At 45.1% G+C, this 19,826-nt stretch overlaps 1 protein-coding gene across 1 annotated transcript in view; it reads right to left on the minus strand.

Annotated features, from left to right (window-relative positions):
* Positions 1–64, minus strand: part of LOC140065876 (uncharacterized) — a 112,340-nt gene extending 112,276 nt beyond the window's left edge. The window contains exon 1 of the mRNA XM_072113437.1: positions 13–64. Coding sequence (XP_071969538.1) covers positions 13–64 — 52 coding nt within the window. The remainder of the gene's footprint in view (positions 1–12) is intronic.
* Positions 65–19,826: the final 19,762 nt, after the last annotated feature.

Raw genomic sequence — 19,826 nt, forward strand, 5'->3', positions numbered from 1 at the left:
GTGATCTCTCACCATAAAATACTGCAGCCAATATCCATAACTGAGAGATCCAGAGACTCCGCATTTCTGTGAAGAAAGAGAATTATTATACATGAGAACAGGCAGCAGTGGTAAGTAATACACACAACCATAGATAGTTTAATTCAATCCTGCGGTTTCATTTAACTCAAAGAAGCTTTGTTAGCACTGCCCCCCTTTATAACTATATGTTAAAAACAATTTTAATGTTGTTAAAGATATGTATTTTATGAGCACTATATGTCCCAGCACTCTGGATACACCAGGCGATACATTGTGCCGGCAATGGAGATGGATCTTACTTAAATCCAAGTACCGGTACTGTCCCAGTAATATATGGACTTGATGAGTCCTCCAGAGTGAGTTATGCGCTTTATTTATTAACAATACAGGCGGTCCCCTACTTAAGAACACCTGACTTACAGACGACCCCTAGTTACAAACGGACCTCTAGATATTGGTAATTTATTGTGCTTTAGTCCTAGGCTACAATAATCAGCTATAACAGATATCACAGGTGTCTGTAATGAAGCTTTAGTGTTAATCCTGATTCTTATGAGAATCCAACATTTTTAAAATCCAATTGTCACAGAGACCCAAAACAAATTTGGCTGGGGTTACATTTATACAGTATACAGTTCCGACTTACAGTTCCACTTAAGAACAAAACTACAGAGCCTATCTTGTACGTAATCCGGGGACTGTCTCTTTACTGCTCCAACTATTTCTTTTCCATGCACTTCTATGTGAGGTCATCAGACTGATGGGGTTGTCCATTTTAAGGACATTGCAGCAAATAATTGATGTGGTTTGTGTAATGAAAAGTTATTTAACTTTTTCAATATACTTTCTGTATCAATTACTCTCTGCTTGCCGTCCTGCAATAGAAAGCTTCATTATTTACTTTCTGTAGATGCAGTGCTCCATGGTCACACAGGTGCACTGCTGGTTATAACACACAGTGTAATCAAAGCTGTGTGACATCACATGAGCATGGACCGGTGTTTATCTACAGGAAGAAAATAATGAAGCTTTCTGTTGCATGACAACAAGCAGAGATCTAGAAAACCATGAAGAATTGATATTGAAAGTATATTGGAAAATGTTATAGCTTTTTGTTACATAAACAATATTAATCATTTGCTGTAATGTGCTTAAAGTGAATTATCCCTTTAAGCGGAAGGGTCCTGAGTACTTTAGCTACTATAAATCAATGCAACTATTTTTCATTCCTGGACCCAAAATATCTCTTAACTAACTAATTTTTGGGAGGAGTTATCACATTCTTTTTCTGTGCACTTCTTTTTGCAACTTTTTTGGATGTGTTGGCAGATTTGTGCCTTTTTTTGAGACTATGACACATTTCCTGGAAAGTTTGCAATGAGTTATCATGTATTGTTCCAGATTTATCTAGGTGGATATTTTGAAAAGTCGCAAAAAAAGACAGGCTTAGAATTTGCAGACTAAGGTCTATTGCTCACAAGTGAGTTTGATGTGTGCAACTTCAAACCAAGTATCAAACTTGGATTTTGTGCTTGCTGGAACGTCCAGCCTGAATGCTTAGAAATCGAAACTGAACTGAAATGCTGAGTTCAGTTCCGGTTTCTGGGTGTTCAGGCCGGATATTCCAGCAAGTTGCATACATCAAATTCGCTTGTTTCCAATATTCATAAAGATAAATTAACTCGATCATGTTTTTTTAAAATGTTCATATTAATAGTCCATTATTTCTAGATTTGAATATATGTAAACATTTTTTCAATCTACTCCTCATTTACAATTTGAACAATATTATTGTTTTCAAAATTTAAAAGAGGTCATTCCTATTTTCAAATAATTAAGAAAATGGTTTGCTACATGACTACATATCATTTGTATATTCACCTGCTCCTCTTCGTTTCAAGACTGTAACTGCTGATGGATGACACAGCATTTTTATATTGTAGTTTATGGGATCTTAGCTTTTCTTTGCCAAAGTCAATTTATTAAAAAATAATCACGTCTAGTGCTCTGCCCGTAACAATTGTGTAAGTCCCTTTCTGTTTATTGTGCGGAGTCTGGCAGAGGAACAATGTGAAGATTTATAGCAAGTGATTATGAGAACCTATTCACAATTCACATCTTACTGAGGCAACCGAGACAACTATATTGGGAATGGAAATTTTCCTCTTCCCTCTATAAAGTACATTCCTAAGAGGGCCTAAAAAAAATCCTATTTTTTTGTAGCACCGGAAGAGGGCCGTATGGAAAATCTGTACCCTAACTTTTGTTCATGATTTCACAGGTTTGCATGTGTCATATATCTTAGCACAATGTAGAAATAGAGAAGCAGAAACTGTGTCATTATAATAATAATAATAATAATAATAATTCTTTATTTCTATAGCGCACACAGATTACGCAGCGCTGCACAAGCATGTCAAATTGGTCCCTGTCCCCATGGGGCTCACAATCTAAACAGCCTAACAGTATGTTTTGATGTGTGGGAGGAAACCGGAGTACCCGGAGGAAACCCACGCAAACACGGAGAGAACATACAAACTCTTTGCAGATGTTGACCTGAGTGGGATTCGAACCCAGGACTCCAGTGCTGCAAGGCAGAAGTGCTACTCACTCATCCACCGTGTCATTGTATAGTGTTAGTGGTTCCAAAATAACAGTGTATAATAACGTAACCAAATTCTAAAAACAAATGTGTAATTAGGCTAGAAAATTGCATGGTAAAAATTCTTTGATTACAGAGATTTGCAGATCATTAAAAATAAATAGAGGCGGCATGCCCTGATGCTGAAGGAGTAGGACATGCAACAGATCAGCTCAGCACTGAAAGCATGCTGTCTAACAGGGAACTGGAGGAAGAATAAGGCTCAGGTGACCTGAGCAACAGTGGCCATAGCTCCCCTTATCTTAGATTCATTTCTCCTGAGGTAAACACAGTCAAGACCTAAGATGGCAGGAACTCCCGCACCACAATAGTAGATGCAGAGCCTCCCTTCCTCTGCTATTAAAGCGATTCCCACCAAAGCTTTTTCAGCTAAGGATGTACAGGAGACTCCTACATTTTCTCTTCTGCTGCCTACAGCCCCCAAGAGCTATCACCACGTACCTCAGAGGACTGATTCCCCTCATAAACTACATCCTGAGAGGAAGAGGGACACACAGACTCTCAGCTTCTACTCAAAGACCTGGCTCCACCAGATGGTCCTCTGGGACCCCTACCAAGCCACAGTTTATCAGGGGCCATGTATGTGGCCCATTCTACTCTCCCACAATGACCCCATGCAGCCAGGCCCTGTGGTCTCCTGGCCTAGAGTTGTAGAAGCACTATTTTAACACCCCTCCTCCTCTTCTGTGGCCTCAATCTAGCCCACTTGGGTGGCTCCCAGATTCAAATGCCTCCAGTTCCCTAGACCATTCTCTCCCAATGCAAACAGATTGGTGGTCAGATGTCCATTAACTGCCTTTTTTCATTTTTATGCTCTTACACTCAAAATTAAGGATGCATACAGGTCTACCATTGCTGAAAATGCATCAGTAGCACATATATTGTGCTGAAAATCTCAGCTTATACTTGAGTAAATACGGTAAATGCATTATACTCAAATATTGATGATAAAACAGGTATACTATATGTTTAAAAGTACCTAAGTACCTAAATGAATCAATTTCTGAAAATTTTATGTTTTTTTTTCTTCTGAAACTCCTAGAAATTGTTTTAACTAATAATATCTTTTCATACAACTCTGCCTGATATCCTCAACCCCATGGAAGAGCCATTGCAGAACAAGGGTGGCCCCATCATTTGCTAATCTGTACTTAGGGGCTTTTATAGAATATCTAGGAGTACAAAATCCCTACTATGAAATGATTGTTTTATACTGTATATATACATATTATCTGGTCCGACACTGAGAAGGAAGTCACAGAATTTTTCTCTTACCTAAATCACAACGATTGGGGTATTTTGTTTTCAATGGATGTTACTAAAAAAGAAAAGAGAACAATTTTGCTGCATGAACAAAGTGCACCAAAGTGCAAAAAAAAGTACACATGAGCAGTGCAGGGGTCACCAGATTCATAAAGAATGTGTGCCAGTTTTGGTTAATCTGGCGCCCCCTGCACACTCTATAGGCAAACTGCACTAGTTTTGATAAATATAGCCCAAAATGTACATGTGGGTTCTATTAGATTTATAGATTAAGAATAGAGATGAGCGAACATACTCGTCCGAGCTTGATGCTCGATCGAGCATTAGCGTACTCGTAACTGCTCGTTGCTCGGACGAGTATTTCGCCCGCTCGAGAAAATGGCAGCTCCCGCCGTTTTGCTTTTTGGCGGCCAGAAACAGAGCCAATCACAAGCCAGGAGACTCTGCACTCCACCCAGCATGACGTGGTACCCTTACACGTCGAAAGCAGTGGTTGGCTGGCCAGATCAGGTGACCCTGGGATAGACTAGCCGCTGCCCGCGCTGCTCGGATCATTCTCTGTCTGGATGCCGCTAGGGAGAGAGCTGCTGCTGGTCAGGGAAAGCGTTAGGGTGTTCTATTAGCTTACTGTTAGGCAGGAGTGATTCTACAACAACCCAACAGCCCTTCTTAGGGCTACAATAACGTTATACTTTTTTTTTTATTTGCTTGTGGCTGGGCTTGCTGGCACTAGTAGTGCAGCTAGTACCATATTGTGAGGAATTTGCAGGGGGACTTGCTACCGTTGTGTTTAGCTCTTAGTGACACACATATCCACCTCAAACACCAAAGTGGGAAAATTTATTAGGGGTTTGATTTCAATTAGGCACAGTCTGCCAGTTTCTTTTTATTTTACGTTTATTTTTTTAATAACTCAGTGTCATCTCATCTTGCATAGTAGTGTGCTTTAATACTTGGCTAGAAAATAGCCATAGGAGAATCCAAACGGCTTACTTACGCCTACAGTAGCGTTATATATATTTGATTTCTGGTTGATCTGCTGGTGGCTGTAGTTGCTGCAGTGCATCTACTAGCAAATTGTGAGCAATTTGGAGTGAGACTTGTGACCACTGTGTTTTGCGCTTAGTGACGCACATATCCATCGCAAAGACCGAAGTGGGAAAATTTATTAGGGCCCGGGGTTGTATTTCAATTAGGCACAGTCTGCCATTTCCTTTTTTATTTTACGTTTATTTTTTTCATAACTCAGCGTCATCTCATCTGGCATAGTAGTGTGCTTTAATACTTGGCTAGAAAATAGCCATAGGAGAATCCAAACGGCTTACTTACGCCTACAGTAGCGTTATATATATTTGATTTCTGGTTGATCTGCTGGTGGCTGTAGTTGCTGCAGTGCATCTACTAGCAAATTGTGAGCAATTTGGAGTGAGACTTGCGACCACTGTGTTTTGCGCTTAGTGACGCACATATCCATCGCAAAGACCGAAGTGGGAAAATTTATTAGGGCCCGGGGTTGAATTTCAATTAGGCACAGTCTGCCATTTCCTTTTTTATTTTACGTTTATTTTTTTCATAACTCAGCGTCATCTCATCTGGCATAGTAGTGTGCTTTTATACTTGGCTAGAAAATAGCCATAGGAGAATCCAAACGGCTTACTTACGCCTACAGTAGCGTTATATATATTTGATTTCTGGTTGATCTGCTGGTGGCTGTAGTTGCTGCAGTGCATCTACTAGCAAATTGTGAGCAATTTGGAGTGAGACTTGCGACCACTGTGTTTTGCGCTTAGTGACGCACATATCCATCGCAAAGACCGAAGTGGGAAAATTTATTAGGGCCCGGGGTTGTATTTCAATTAGGCACAGTCTGCCATTTCCTTTTTTATTTTACGTTTATTTTTTTCATAACTCAGCGTCATCTCATCTGGCATAGTAGTGTGCTTTAATACTTGGCTAGAAAATAGCCATAGCAATAGGATAGCATCGTTTGGTTTTAAAAACTAAAAAACACACAAAAAAAAAAAAAACACAAAAAAAAGTTAAAAAAAAATTTAAAGTTATAACTCTCATTTTCAAAATGTTTAACCCGAGGGCTAGGGGTAGAGGACGAGGGCGGGGACGTGGGTGTCCAACTACTGCAGGGGTCAGAGGCCGTGGTCCTGGGCGGGGTGAGACACCACCTGCTGATGAGGGAGCAGGGGAACGCCGCAGAGCTACACTCCCTAGGTTCATGTCTGAAGTTACTGGGACTCGTGGTAGAGCACTGTTGAGGCCAGAACAGTGCGAACAGGTGATGTCGTGGATTGCCGACAATGCTTCGAGCAATTTGTCCACCAGTCAGTCTTCCACGCAGTCCACCCATGTCACCGAAATCGGCACTCCTCCAGCTCCTGCACCTCAGCCTCCTCCCCCCCAGTCTGCCCCCTCCCAGGAAAATTTGCCATTAGAACCGGCATACTCTGAGGAACTGTTTTCTGGACCCTTCCCACAGTCACAAACCACTTGTCTGGTTGCTGATGAGCAATTTTCCGATGCCCAGGTTTTCCACCAGTCGCAGTCTGTGGGTGATGATGACCTTGTTGACGTACTGGAAGAAGTGTGTAAAGAGGTGTCCGACGATGAGGAGACACGGTTGTCAGACAGTGGGGAAGTTGTTGTCAGGGCAGGAAGTCCGAGGGGGGAGCAGACTGAGGGATCGGAGGATGATGAGGTGACAGACCCAAGCTGGGTTGAGAGGCCGGGTGAACACAGTGCTTCTGAGACGGAGGAGAGTCCTCGACCAGAACAGGTTGGAAGAGGCAGTAGTGGGGCCAGACGGAGAGGCAGGGCCAGAGCTGGTGCATCAGCGCCAAATGTGTCAACAAGTGAAGCTCCCGTGGCGAGGGCTCCTGCGGCGAGGGCTAGATTTTCAGAAGTCTGGAGGTTCTTCAAGGAAACACCGGATGACCGACGGACTGTGGTGTGCCACATTTGCCAAACCAGGATCAGCAGGGGTTCCACCACTAATAGCTTAACTACCACCAGTATGCGCAGGCATATGAATGCTAAACACCCCACTCAGTGGCAACAAGCGCGTTCACCTCCGGCCGTGCACACCACTGCTCCTTCCCCTGTGTCAGCTGATAGTCAGCCCCTGCCCAGGACCCTGCCACAAAAACCCCATCGTCGCCTCCACGATCCTCCACAGCATCCACCAGCGTTCAGCTCTCCATACCCCAGACGCTGGAGCGGAAACGCAAATATAGTGCAACCCACCCGCACGCCCAAGCCCTTAATGTGCACATCTCCAGATTGCTAAGCCTGGAGATGCTGCCCTATAGGCTAGTAGAGACCGAGGCCTTTCGCAGCCTCATGGAGGCGGCCGCCCCTCGGTATTCGGTCCCCAGCCGCCACTACTTTTCCCGATGTGCCGTCCCAGCCCTGCACCAGCACGTGTCAGACAACATAATCCGTGCCCTGACCAACGCCGTTTCTGACAAGGTCCACCTGACCACGGACACGTGGACGAGTGCTGCCGGGCAGGGCCACTATATATCGCTGACGGCACATTGGGTTAACTTGGTGGAGGCTGGGACCGAGTCTGACCCTGCGGCTGGTCATATACTGCCGACACCGAGGATTGCGGGGCCTACCTCGGTCCAGGTGTTTCAGGCCTACTATGCCTCCTCCTCCTCCCACCCCTCCTCCACCTCCTCCTCCGAACGACCATCCGTGGGCATGGCGCCATCAGTCGGTAGCTCTAGGCACAGCAGCAGTGCCGTCGCTAAGCGACAGCAGGCGGTGCTCAAACTGCTGAGCCTAGGCGATAAAAGGCACACCGCCCAAGAACTATTACAGGGCATCACGGTGCAGACTGATCTGTGGCTGGCACCGCTGAACCTGAAGCCAGGCATGGTTGTGTGTGACAACGGCCGTAACCTGGTGGCGGCTCTGCAACTCGGCAGACTGACACATGTGCCATGCCTGGCCCATGTGTTAAATCTGATAGTTCAGCGTTTCCTCAAGACATACCCCAATCTGTCTGATTTGCTCACGAAGGTGCGCCGCATCTGTGCGCATTTCAGGAAGTCCAGCACAGATGCTGCCACTCTCAGGGCAGCGCAGCGCCGCCTCCAACTGCCCGCTCACCGACTGTTGTGCGACGTGCCCACGAGGTGGAATTCAACACTGACCATGTTATCCAGAGTTTACCAGCAGCGCCGAGCGATTGTAGACTGCCAGATGTCAACTTCCACCAGAACTGGTAGTCAGGTCAGTCAGCTTCCTCAAGTCTACAATGAGGAGTGGACGTGGATGTCTGATATCTGTCAGGTGCTGAGTAACTTTGAGGAGTCAACACAGATGGTCAGTGGCGATGCCGCCATCATCAGCCTCACCATCCCGCTGCTTGGCCTGTTGAAAAACTCTCTGGTCAGCATGAAGTCGGAAGCTTTGCGCTCCTCACAAGACACGGGGGAAGAAGATTCCCTTGTTGATAGCCAAAGCACCCTTAGGTCTGTTTCTCAGCGCATATCGGAGGAGGAGGAGGTGGAGGAGGATGAGGAGGAAGAGGAGGAGAATGTTGGCGAGACACAAGAGGGGACCATTGTTGAGTCCTTCACTGTTGAGCGTGTATGGGCAGAAGAAGAGGAGTTGGAGGAGTTGGAGGAGGAGGAAATGGACAGTCAGGCCAGTGAGGGGAGTAAATTCTTACGCGTTGGTACTCTGGCGCATATGGCAGATTTCATGCTAGGCTGCCTATCCCGTGACCCTCGCGTTCAAAGAATTTATTCCAGCACCGATTACTGGGTGTTCACTCTCCTGGACCCACGGTACAAGCAAAATCTTTCCACTCTCATCCCTGGAGAGGAAAGGAGTGTGAGAATGCATGAATACCAGCAGGCCCTGGTGCACAAGCTGAAACAGTATTTCCCTTCTGACAGCGCTAGCGGCAGAGTGCGTAGTTCTGCGGGACAAGTAGCGAGGGAGAGTAGGCGAGCAGGCAGCTTGTCCAGCACTGGCAAGGGTATGCTTTACAAGGCTTTTGCCAGCTTTATGTCACCCCAGCAAGACACTGTCACCTGTCCCCAGTCTCGGCAGAGTAGGGCTGATCTTTACAGAAAGATGGTGAGGGAGTACGTAGCTGACCATACCATCGTCCTAAATGATCACACAGCTCCCTACAACTACTGGGTTTCAAAGCTGGACATGTGGCACGAACTGGCGCTGTACGCCTTGGAGGTTCTTGCCTGCCCTGCCGCTAGCGTCTTGTCCGAGCGGGTTTTCAGTGCAGCTGGTGGCATCATCACCGATAAGCGTACACGCCTGTCGACTGACAGCGCTGACAGGCTGACGCTTATCAAGATGAATAAAGCCTGGATTTCTCCTAATTTCCAATCTCCACCAGGTGAAGGAAGCTCAACCTGAATAATTTATCCACTCCTCCTCCTCCTCATTTTCCTCCTTCTCCTCCTCTTTGTACAGTAAAGCAGAGGAAACTGGCTATTTTTTGACAGGGCCCACTGGCTCTAGCTATAGTACTTTATGCATTTAATTTTTCTGGAGGGCCACCGACCCGGTCCTCTGTTTTAAACAATTTTTGGGAGTTCCACATACAGGCACTCAATCTATTCAATTTTTCTGGAGGGCCACCTACCTGCTCCTCTGGTTTGAAAACTTTTTTGGACTGCCACATACAGGCACTCAATCTATTCCATTTTTCTGGAGGGCCACCTACCTGCTCCTCTGGTTTGAAAACTTTTTTGGACTGCCACATACAGGCACTCAATCTATTCCATTTTTCTGGACGGCCACCTACCTGCTCCTCTGGTTTGAAAACTTTTTTGGACTGCCACATACAGGCACTCAATCTATTCCATTTTTATGGAGGGCCACCTACCTGCTCCTCTGGTTTGAAAACTTTTTTGGACTCCCACATACAGGCACTATCCAAATTGAATTGTCTCCATAGCAGCCTCCACACGTTGTCTCCATTGCTACCTCCAAAAGTCGTCCATATAGCTGCCTCCATACATCGTCCCTTTATCAAACGAGGTGTGTCAGGCCGAAATTTGGGTTGTTTTCATGGATTCCACATCAAAGTTGTTAACTTTGTCGCCACCCTGCTGTGTTATCCACAAAATACACTGGCAAACTTTTACCATTTACGGATATTATTTCAGCGCTTCTTGCGCAGATGTTTACATTCCCCTCACCCGCCATATCCTAAACTTATAAGAACGCTACTACACTTGATCTTATACAAAAGGTTCTTAGAAGTGCTGTTTGGGGAGTAGCCTAGAGACAGGGGCTTGGATTGGCGAAAGCTCGCCTGGCAACGGAGCGCCAGCTCCATGCCAAGAACCAACTAACATAGTTTTAACTGCAGCACCTTTAATCTACTACTAGTTCACTGCCTCCATACATGGCCGCCTTATCAAACGTGCTGTGTCAGGCAGAATTTTGGGTTGTTTTCATGGCTTCCACAACAAACTTGTTAACTTTGTCGCCACCCTGCTGTGTAGTCCTCAAAATATACTGGCAAACTTTTACCATTTACGGATATTATTTCAGCGCTTCTTGCGCATCTGTTTACATTCCCCTCACCCGCCATATTCCAAACTTATAAGAACGCTACTACACTTAACTTGGTGCAGGCTGGGACCGAGTCTGACCCTGGGGCTGGTCATATACTGCCGACGCAGAGGATTGCGGGGCCTACCTCGGTCCAGGTGTTTCAGGCCTACTATGCCTCCTCCTCCTCCCACCCCTCCTCCACCTCCTCCTCCTCCGAATTACCATCCGTGGGCATGGCGCCATCAGTCGGTAGCTCTAGGCACAGCAGCAGTGCCGTCGCTAAGCGACAGCAGGCGGTGCTCAAACTGCTGAGCCTAGGTGATAAAAGGCACACTGCCCAAGAGCTATTACAGGGCATTCCACATCAAACTTGTTAACTTTGTCGCCACCGTGCTGTGTAAGCCACAAAATATACTGGAAAACTTTTTTCATTTACGGATATTATTTCAGCGCTTCTTGCGCAGATGTTTACATTCCCCTCACCCGCCATATCCTAAACTTATAAGAACGCTACTACACTTGATCTTATACAAAAGGTTCTTAGAAGTGCTGTTTGGGGAGTAGCCTAGAGACATGGGCTTGGATTGGCGAAAGCTCGCCTGGCAACGGAGCGCCAGCTCCATGCCAAGAACCAACTAACATAGTTTTAACTGCAGCACCTTTAATCTACTACTAGTTCACTGCCTCCATACATGGCCGCCTTATCAAACGTGCTGTGTCAGGCAGAATTTTGGGTTGTTTTCATGGCTTCCACAACAAACTTGTTAACTTTGTCGCCACCCTGCTGTGTAGTCCTCAAAATATACTGGCAAACTTTTACCATTTACGGATATTATTTCAGCGCTTCTTGCGCAGATGTTTACATTCCCCTCACCCGCCATATCCCAAACTTATAAGAACGCTACTACACTTGATCTTATACAAAAGGTTCTTAGAAGTGCTGTTTGGGGAGTAGCCTAGAGACAGGGGCTTGGATTGGCGAAAGCTCGCCTGGCAGCGGAGCGCCAGCTCCATGCCAAGATCCAACTAACATAGTTTGAACTGCAGCACCTTTAATCTACTACTAGTTCACTGCCTCCATACATGGTCCCCTTATCAAACGAGCTGTGTCAGGCAGAATTTTGGGTTGTTTTCATGGCTTCCATGTTAACTTTGTCGCCACCCTGCTGTGTAATCCACAAAATATACTGGCAAACTTTTATCATGTACCGATATTATTTGAGCGCTTCTTGCTCACCTCCTTTGGTTCCTCTCTGCCACCCATTGGTTTGAAGCCTGAGTCCATTTAGGGTATGTCGCCATGCCACTCTCTAGCCTGCCGCTGCTGCCGCTGCCTCTGCATGCCGTCCCCTATAGTGTCAGGGTCAATTATTGGATGTTTTAGATGCTATCTAGCTTCATTCTGTCACTCTGTCATGGCCATGCTGTTGCCCATAATTTTGGCATAATGGTGCGATTAAGCAGCCTCAGAGGCATCCATGCATGCTGCCCCTGCTGTTTCCTGTCCATTTCCGTGGTGTTTCCATCCTTTTCTCAGGTTCCCAGGTGTTTGGCCAAGCTTCCCTGTGCAGAGCCTTGGTCCCCTTGAAAAATGCTCGAGTCTCCCATTGACTTCAATGGGGCTCGTTACTCGAAACGAGCACTCGAGCATCGGGAAAAGTTCGTCTCGAATAACGAGTACCCGAGCATTTTAGTGCTCGCTCATCTCTTGATGGCCTAACACACTGCATAACGGACTATATTAACTTCTGTACAGAGAACACGGTACCCACAAAAATGGTGAGGTGCTTCTCTAACAACAAACCCTGGATTAACCCTGATATAAAAGCTCTTCTTAAAGAGAAAAAGAGATTTTTTAGATTAGGTGACAGGGAAAACCTGAGGATTGTTCAAAAGGAGCTGAGGCGACAGATAAGGGAGGGGAAATCCAGATACAAGAGGAAGATAGAGGAGCAGATGCAACAGAAAAACATCAGTGGGGTGTGGAAAAGCCTCAAATCAATATCTGATCACAGACAGCCTGTCTCTCAGGTTACAGCAGATAAGGAGTGGGTTAATGAACTTAATCTATTCTTCAATAGGTTTGATCACACACCTGCCTCTCCCACCTCACAGGCTTCCCTCCTGAGACAACATGAGTCCATGTCATCAGGAAACCATTCTATTGTCTCCTCCACACTCAATGTCTGCCCCACTAGATCCCCTGCTGTTAGCCCTCATCCACAGATCAGTCACAGCTGTCAGTCATCAGGCTACAATTTGATCCTTACAAGTGCCCAGGTGAGAAAAGAGCTGAAAAGACTCAATGTGGGCAAGGCTACAGGACCAGATGGTATCAGTGCAAGATTAATCAAGACCTGTGGTGATCAGCTTTGTGGTATCATTGCACATATGTTCAACATGAGCCTGGAGTTGGGAAGGGTACCACAACTGTGGAAAACATCTTGTGTGGTACCAGTTCCAAAAACACTTCACCCATCGGACCTCAACAGCTACAGACCGGTGGCATTAACATCCCATTTGATGAAGGTCTTCGAGAGGTTGGTTCTCACACATCTCCGCCCTCTAGTGAGCTCATCTATGGACGCCCTACAGTTTGCTTATCGGCCAGGCATTGGTGTAGATGATGCCATCATCCACCTACTACATCGAACTCTTTCTCACTTGGAGAAACCTGGGAACACTGTGAGAATAATGTTCTTTGATTTCTCCAGTGCTTTCAATACCATACAGCCAGGGCTACTAAGAGACAAACTGGATCTGGCTGGAGTGGACCACCATCTCTCTAGTTGGATCCTAGACTACCTCACAAACCGACCTCAATATGTGAGAGCCCAGGATTGTGTGTCGGATACTGTGATGAGTAGTACAGGTGCACCTCAAGGTACAGTTCTGGCTCCCTTCCTCTTCACATTGTACACAGCAGACTTCAGGTACAATTCATGTAGCTGCTACCTCCAGAAGTTCTCTGATGACTCTGCAATAGTAGGCCTCATTACAGGTGAGAACGACAGGGAGTACAAAGAACTGATCCGGAAATTTGTGGACTGGTGCCAGCGAAACCACAGTCCTCCTTCTCAACCGGTGGTCATCCATGGGACGGACATTGAGGCAGTGAAGTCCTATAAGTACTTGGGTGTCCTCCTCAACAATAAACTGGAGTGGGCAGAGAACATAAACGCACTTCACAGGAGGGGTCAGAGCCGGCTACACCTGCTGAGGAGGCTGAGGGCATTCGGAGTGCGGGGGGCTCTTCTTAAGACCTTCTTCAACTCTGTAGTGGCACCAGCCATCTTCTTTGGCATAGTCTGTTGGGGAAGCAGCATCTCAGCTAGGGAGAGGAGCAGACTGGACAAACTGATTAGGAAAGCCAGTTCTGTCATGGGGGGTCCTCTTGACACTGGGTAAGTTGAAGTCTATTCTGGAGAATAGCTCCCATCCCTTGCATGAGACTGTGGTGGCATTGGGGAGCACCTTCAGTGACCGACTGCTTCACCCCAAATGTGAGAGGGAGCGTTATCGTAAGTCATTCCTCCCCGCTGCCATCAGGCTGTTCAACAAACAAGGCCCAAACAGAAGTAACCTGCGCCCCCCATCTAACCAGTCCCTGCAGGTCCCATCCACAGACTAAACATCAAACTGCCGATCATTGCTTGTCTCTTTTATGTCTTTTTATCCCCCTTTTATTTTTGTTCATTTATCCCTAATATTATTGTTGTCATAGTTTGTACTTCACTCTCTGTACCCTCTCTGCTGCTGTAACGCTGTGAATTTCCCCACTGTGGGACTAATAAAGGATTATCTTATCTTATCTTATCTTAATCCATAGTAGTTTAATGATGTGGATAAAACTGTAATCTAAAAATAGAGAATGGACATTATGCTTTTATTTTATATGAAATTTCTTGTATTTCAAGTTACAGATCTATCGGATCATTATCGTGTAAATTGCTTGAGTTGATAAGCAGATAGACATCCTTGCCCAGCAGCGCCTAGGCTTCACCTATTGTCAGATCAAAAAAATTCTGACTTCTCTAGGGCTAGGTCAGTCTCCTAGACCTACCCCCATTAAGTTAATGGAGGTCATTTAAAGGAAACCTACCACTTGAAGTGGCAGGTTTCCGATGGCAATACCGAGCACCAGCTCAGGGTGAGCTGGTGCCGGAGCTTATTTTAGTTAGTGTTTTAAACCGCGGTATCGCGGTTTAAAACACTTTTTAAACTTTATAGCCGGCGCATGGAGGTACGCGCTCGGCGCTTACCATGCGCGCGGCTCTCATTCCCTTCCTTTGTAGCCGCGCGCACGGTAAGCGCCGAGCGCGTACCTGCCTGCGCCGCCTATAAAGTTTAAAAAGTGTTTTAAACCGCGATACCGCGGTTTAAAACACTAACTAAAATAAGCTCCGGCACCAGCTCACCCTGAGCTGGTGCTCGGTATTGCCATCGGAAACCTGCCACTACAAGTGGTAGGTTTCCTTTAATAAGGGCCTGAATCGCTATTTTTCGTCGGGTTACCCGAATAATACCGATTTGCGCCGTCTTTCCCTGAATTGCCCGCGGTTTTGGCACACGTGATCGGATTTTGGCGCATCGGAGTAAGAATGCATGTGACGGAAATCGGGGGCGTGGCCACTGGAAAACCCGACGGATTTGGAATAAACGCAGAATTCTTTTAACAAAATGTGTCGCTTGACACGTGCTTACCTGCACCCAGGATAGGATCGTGAACTTCGGTGAACTCCAGCAGACTTTAGCGCAGCAGAGAAACCTGGTGGACATCGGGCTCACGCCAGTGGATCGCGTCTGGACCGGGTAAGTAAATGTGCCCCATTATGTTCACATGGTCCACCTAGTGGTGACCTGTTCTCCAATTTGTTTTACATCCTTAAAGGGGTTATCCGGGTTTAAATTTTTTTTTATGTCCGGGCTGGGGAAGGCTAGTTAAACATAATAAACATGTACTTACCCCCTCCGGCGCCGCCGATGTCCCGCGCCGCGGTCCCTTCGATCCGTGCCCCTGTTTGTTTACAGGGGCACGGAAGCCGCGCACAGGGAGCTTCCGGTCCACGATGTGGACGGTTCCTCCCATGCGTCCCTATCTCTTAGCGTTGTAAGCGCTGAGAGATGGTGCGCATGGGAGCTTCCGGCCGGCCGGAAGCTCCCTGTGCGCCGGTGTAATGAAACCGGCGCGCAAAGAAGACGGGCCGCGGCGCGGGACATCGGCAGCACCGGAGGAGGTAAGTACATGTTTATTATGTTTAACTAGCCCTCCCCAGCCCGGACATAAAAAAAAATTTAAACCCGGATAACCCCTTTAATGCCAGAACTAATATATATCATTCCTATATGACCCATTGGAAATCATGGCTAGAGCTCATAAGTCAACTACAATTACTTTTTACCCTCTAAAAGGAAAACCAATTTTGCATTGCAGATTCAGAGGCCTGAATTCTTTGGAGTTGTCCTGCCCTGCTTCATTTTGTTGGAGGTTTGTTAGAATTTGGAATACAGGTGCCTTCTGATCCGGATATGTAATATACACTCACCGGCCACTTTATTAGGTACACCTGTCCAACTGCTCATTAACACTTAATTTCTAATCAGCCAATCACATGGCGGCAACTCAGTGTATTTAGGCATGTAGACATGGTCAAGACAATCTCCTGCAGTTCAAACCGAGCATCAGTATGGGGAAGAAAGGTGATTTGAGTGCCTTTGAACGTGGCATGGTTGTTGGTGCCAGAAGGGCTGGTCTGACTATTTCAGAAACTGCTGATCTACTGGGATTTTCACACACAACCATCTCTAGGGTTTACAGAGAATGGTCCGAAAAAGAAAAAACATCCAGTGAGCGGCAGTTCTGTGGGCGGAAATGCCTTGTTGATGCCAGAGGTCAGAGGAGAATGGGCAGACTGGTTCGAGCTGATAGAAAGGCAACAGTGACTCAAATCGCCACCCATTACAACAAAGGTAGGCAGAAGAGCATCTCTGAACGCACAGTACGTCGAACTTTGAGGCAGATGGGCTACAGCAGCAGAAGAACACACCGGGTGCCACTCCTTTAAGCTAAGAACAGGAAACTGAGGCTACAATTTAACACAAGCTCATCGAAATTGGACAGTAGAAGATTGGAAAAACGTTGCCTGGTCTGATGAGTCTCGATTTCTTCTGCGACATTCGGATGGCAGGGTCAGAATTTGGCGTCAACAACATGAAAGCATGGATCCATCCTGCCTTGTATCAACGGTTCAGGCTGGTGGTGGTGGTGTCATGGTGTGGGGAATATTTTCTTGGCACTCTTTGGGCCTCTTGGTACCAATTGAGCATCGTTGCAACGCCACAGCCTACCTGAGTATTGTTGCTGACCATGTCCATCCATTTATGACCACAATGTACCCAACATCTGATGGCTACTTTCAGCAGGATAATGCGCCATGTCATAAAGCTGGAATCATCTCAGACTGGTTTCTTGAACATGACAATGAGTTCACTGTACTCAAATGGCCTCCACAGTCACCAGATCTCAATCCAATAGAGCAATGGGATGTGGTGGAACGGGAGATTCGCATCATGGATGTGCAGCCGACAAATCTACGGCAACTGTGTGATGCCATCATGTCAAGATGGACCAAAATCTCTGAGGAATGCTTCCAGCACCTTGTTGAATCTATGCCACGAAGAATTGAGGCAGTTCTGAAGGCAAAAGGGGGTCCAACCTGTTACTAGCATGATGTACCTAATAAAGTGGCCGGTGAGTGTATATATTATATCCAAGCTCTTTCCACTTTTGCCAAGTCCTTATGGCAGCTAACAGGTAAAGGACATCTATCCACCAGGATGATCCACCTGGAGTCCCTCAGGCTCATTTGCATAATTTTAAAAGCCTTTCATGCTTTTAAATTTATGTTAGATACAATTGTTCATGTTTTTCTTTTTATACATCATCTGTATCATGCGTATCCTACTAAGTTAAAAATGCAAAAATCTTTATAATAAAGAGTAAAAAAAAAAACATGGTAAAATGGTAAAATCTACTCAAAATAGGACAGTCTATATAAAGAAAAAGATGTAGGGGCAGTACAAGTGTTCCATCAATATACAGTTTAAAGGATTCTGGGACAAAATATTATTTTGAACACATTTTTGGAGCATGGGCCTATGAGATGCAGTAGAGTTACTTTTTTTTTTTACCTTAAGACAGTCTCACTGGGAAAGGTCAGTGGTTTTATTATTTTAAACAGTGAGCACTGTTTATATATGACAAACAATGAAAGCATATGCAGTAATCTTATGGTCTAGGGTTAGTGGTTTGGGATTAGTATCTTAGGGTTAGTGGTCTAGCATTAGCACTGTAGCTTAGGGTTAGTCCTATACATTTAGTGGCCTAGGGTTAGTGGTTTATTGTCAGAAGCTTAGATAGTGGGCCAGAGTAAGTAGCATAGGTTTAGTCATCTAGGATAATGATTTAGGGTTAGTTATCTAGGGTAGGTGATTTGGGTTAAGTAGCTTAGGTTTAGTAGTTTAGGATTATTAGCTTAGAGTTAGTGGTCTAGCATTGGTAGCTTAGGCTTAGTGGTTTTGTTTAGTAACTTCGGTTTAGTTGTCTAATGTTAGTAGCTTAGAGTTAGTGGTCAAGGATTAGTAGTTTAGGGTTAGCGGTCTAATATTAGTACTGCAGTTTAGACTTAGTGGTATTGGGTTAGTGGTTTATGTTTAGTAGTTTAGGGTTATTAGGCTTAGGGTTGGTGGGTTGAGGTTAGTGTTCGTTGATATGCACCTGAGGCTGCATATGCAGTGGGCAAAACATATCATTAAACGCATATGCATTTTGCATATATGTTTTGCCTTTTAAAATTAATTGTAATGCCACATTGTTACAATGCCACACACATGCGCAAAGTGTTTCAAAACACAATGTGAGCACATCCTTAGGTAATTTTTTTAAGATAAAGCTAGTAGTTTATGATTGGGTAGATTATATAGATGACAGTTTATACACCTAATCTTTCCTATGCCCTTGACGGTGTTTACATAGACTACTGATAAATTGTAGGAGCCTCCAAATATTTGAGATGAAAATGTTATTCCTCCATTTATGCAGTGGACTCACTGGCAATAACTGTGATTATTTATTTTTATAAAATGGTAAGACAGGTTTTTATTTTAATAAAATATTTTTTTTTATTTGAATTTTTCCTTAGTAATGATGCTGTCAAACAGTTGGTGCCCATTACTAAGCCAAAGACTTAGTGTTATTTTGAAAATAGTCTAACACTAACCCCTTTAGCTTTACCACCACCAGAGGTGATGGGAAGAGCCAGTCCAGTCTAGTCCCGTACCATTTACAAATAGTCAAGCACTCACACGGTTGTAGGCTGGTTTCCCAGTAATTGTCCGATTTGTGCGGTTGCACTTCGACAGTGTGTGCTAATAAGGATTAGGGTTCCCACCCCAATAGAATCGACAAATAAATCAATCCAAGCACCCCTTTTGTTTTTTTGGATGCCAGAAAGTGATATTTATTTATACAAAAGTGATCAGTTGGTGACGTTCCGACCTAACACCTTTACTATTGTTGTTTATGTCATGACTTCTCTATATACTAGAAATCACTATGGTCTTTGTATTATTCTAGTCTCACATGTTTATGTAAAAAAAACTTTTTTCATTATGTCTTATAGCGTTTGACAAAGGCCTGTGTTAGGCCGAAACATCACCAACTGATCACTTTTGTATAAATAAATATCACTTTCTGGCATCCAAAAAACCAAAAGGAGAGATTGGATTGATTTATTTGGTTTCCCAGTAATGTTAGACTGCTATACCACTAACAATATTTTTTATTTACAAGTCTCGCAAATACACAATGCCACCCCTTTTTCTTGCGAACATAGGCAGACTGTGGTGAGAAGCTTTATGTAGATATATCTACACGGCACAGCCTGACCAATAATATTTCTTTACTTGAGAAAGGGGTGTGGTCTCCAAAAGGCATTGTGTCCTTACAACAAATGTAAAGAAAAATATCTGTATCTTAAGTACCGTATATACTCGAGTACCAGTCAACCTGAACATAAGCCAAGGTACTTAATTTTACCACAAAAAACTGGGAAAACCTATTGACTCCAGTGTAAGCCAAGGGTGGGAAATGCAATGGTCACAGCCTCCACCCAGTATATATAGCTATTCAGTCCCCTGACCACCAGTTTATAGCTAGCAAGCTACCTGCCCCACAATATAAAGCTAGAAATCCCATGTCCCCAGTATATAGCTAGGCAGCCCATGCCGCACAGTATATAGCCAGCTAGCCTCCAGTAGTATAGAG

The sequence above is a fragment of the Engystomops pustulosus genome, chromosome 6, assembly GCF_040894005.1.
Source record: "Engystomops pustulosus chromosome 6, aEngPut4.maternal, whole genome shotgun sequence".
Classification (NCBI taxonomy): domain Eukaryota; kingdom Metazoa; phylum Chordata; class Amphibia; order Anura; family Leptodactylidae; genus Engystomops; species Engystomops pustulosus.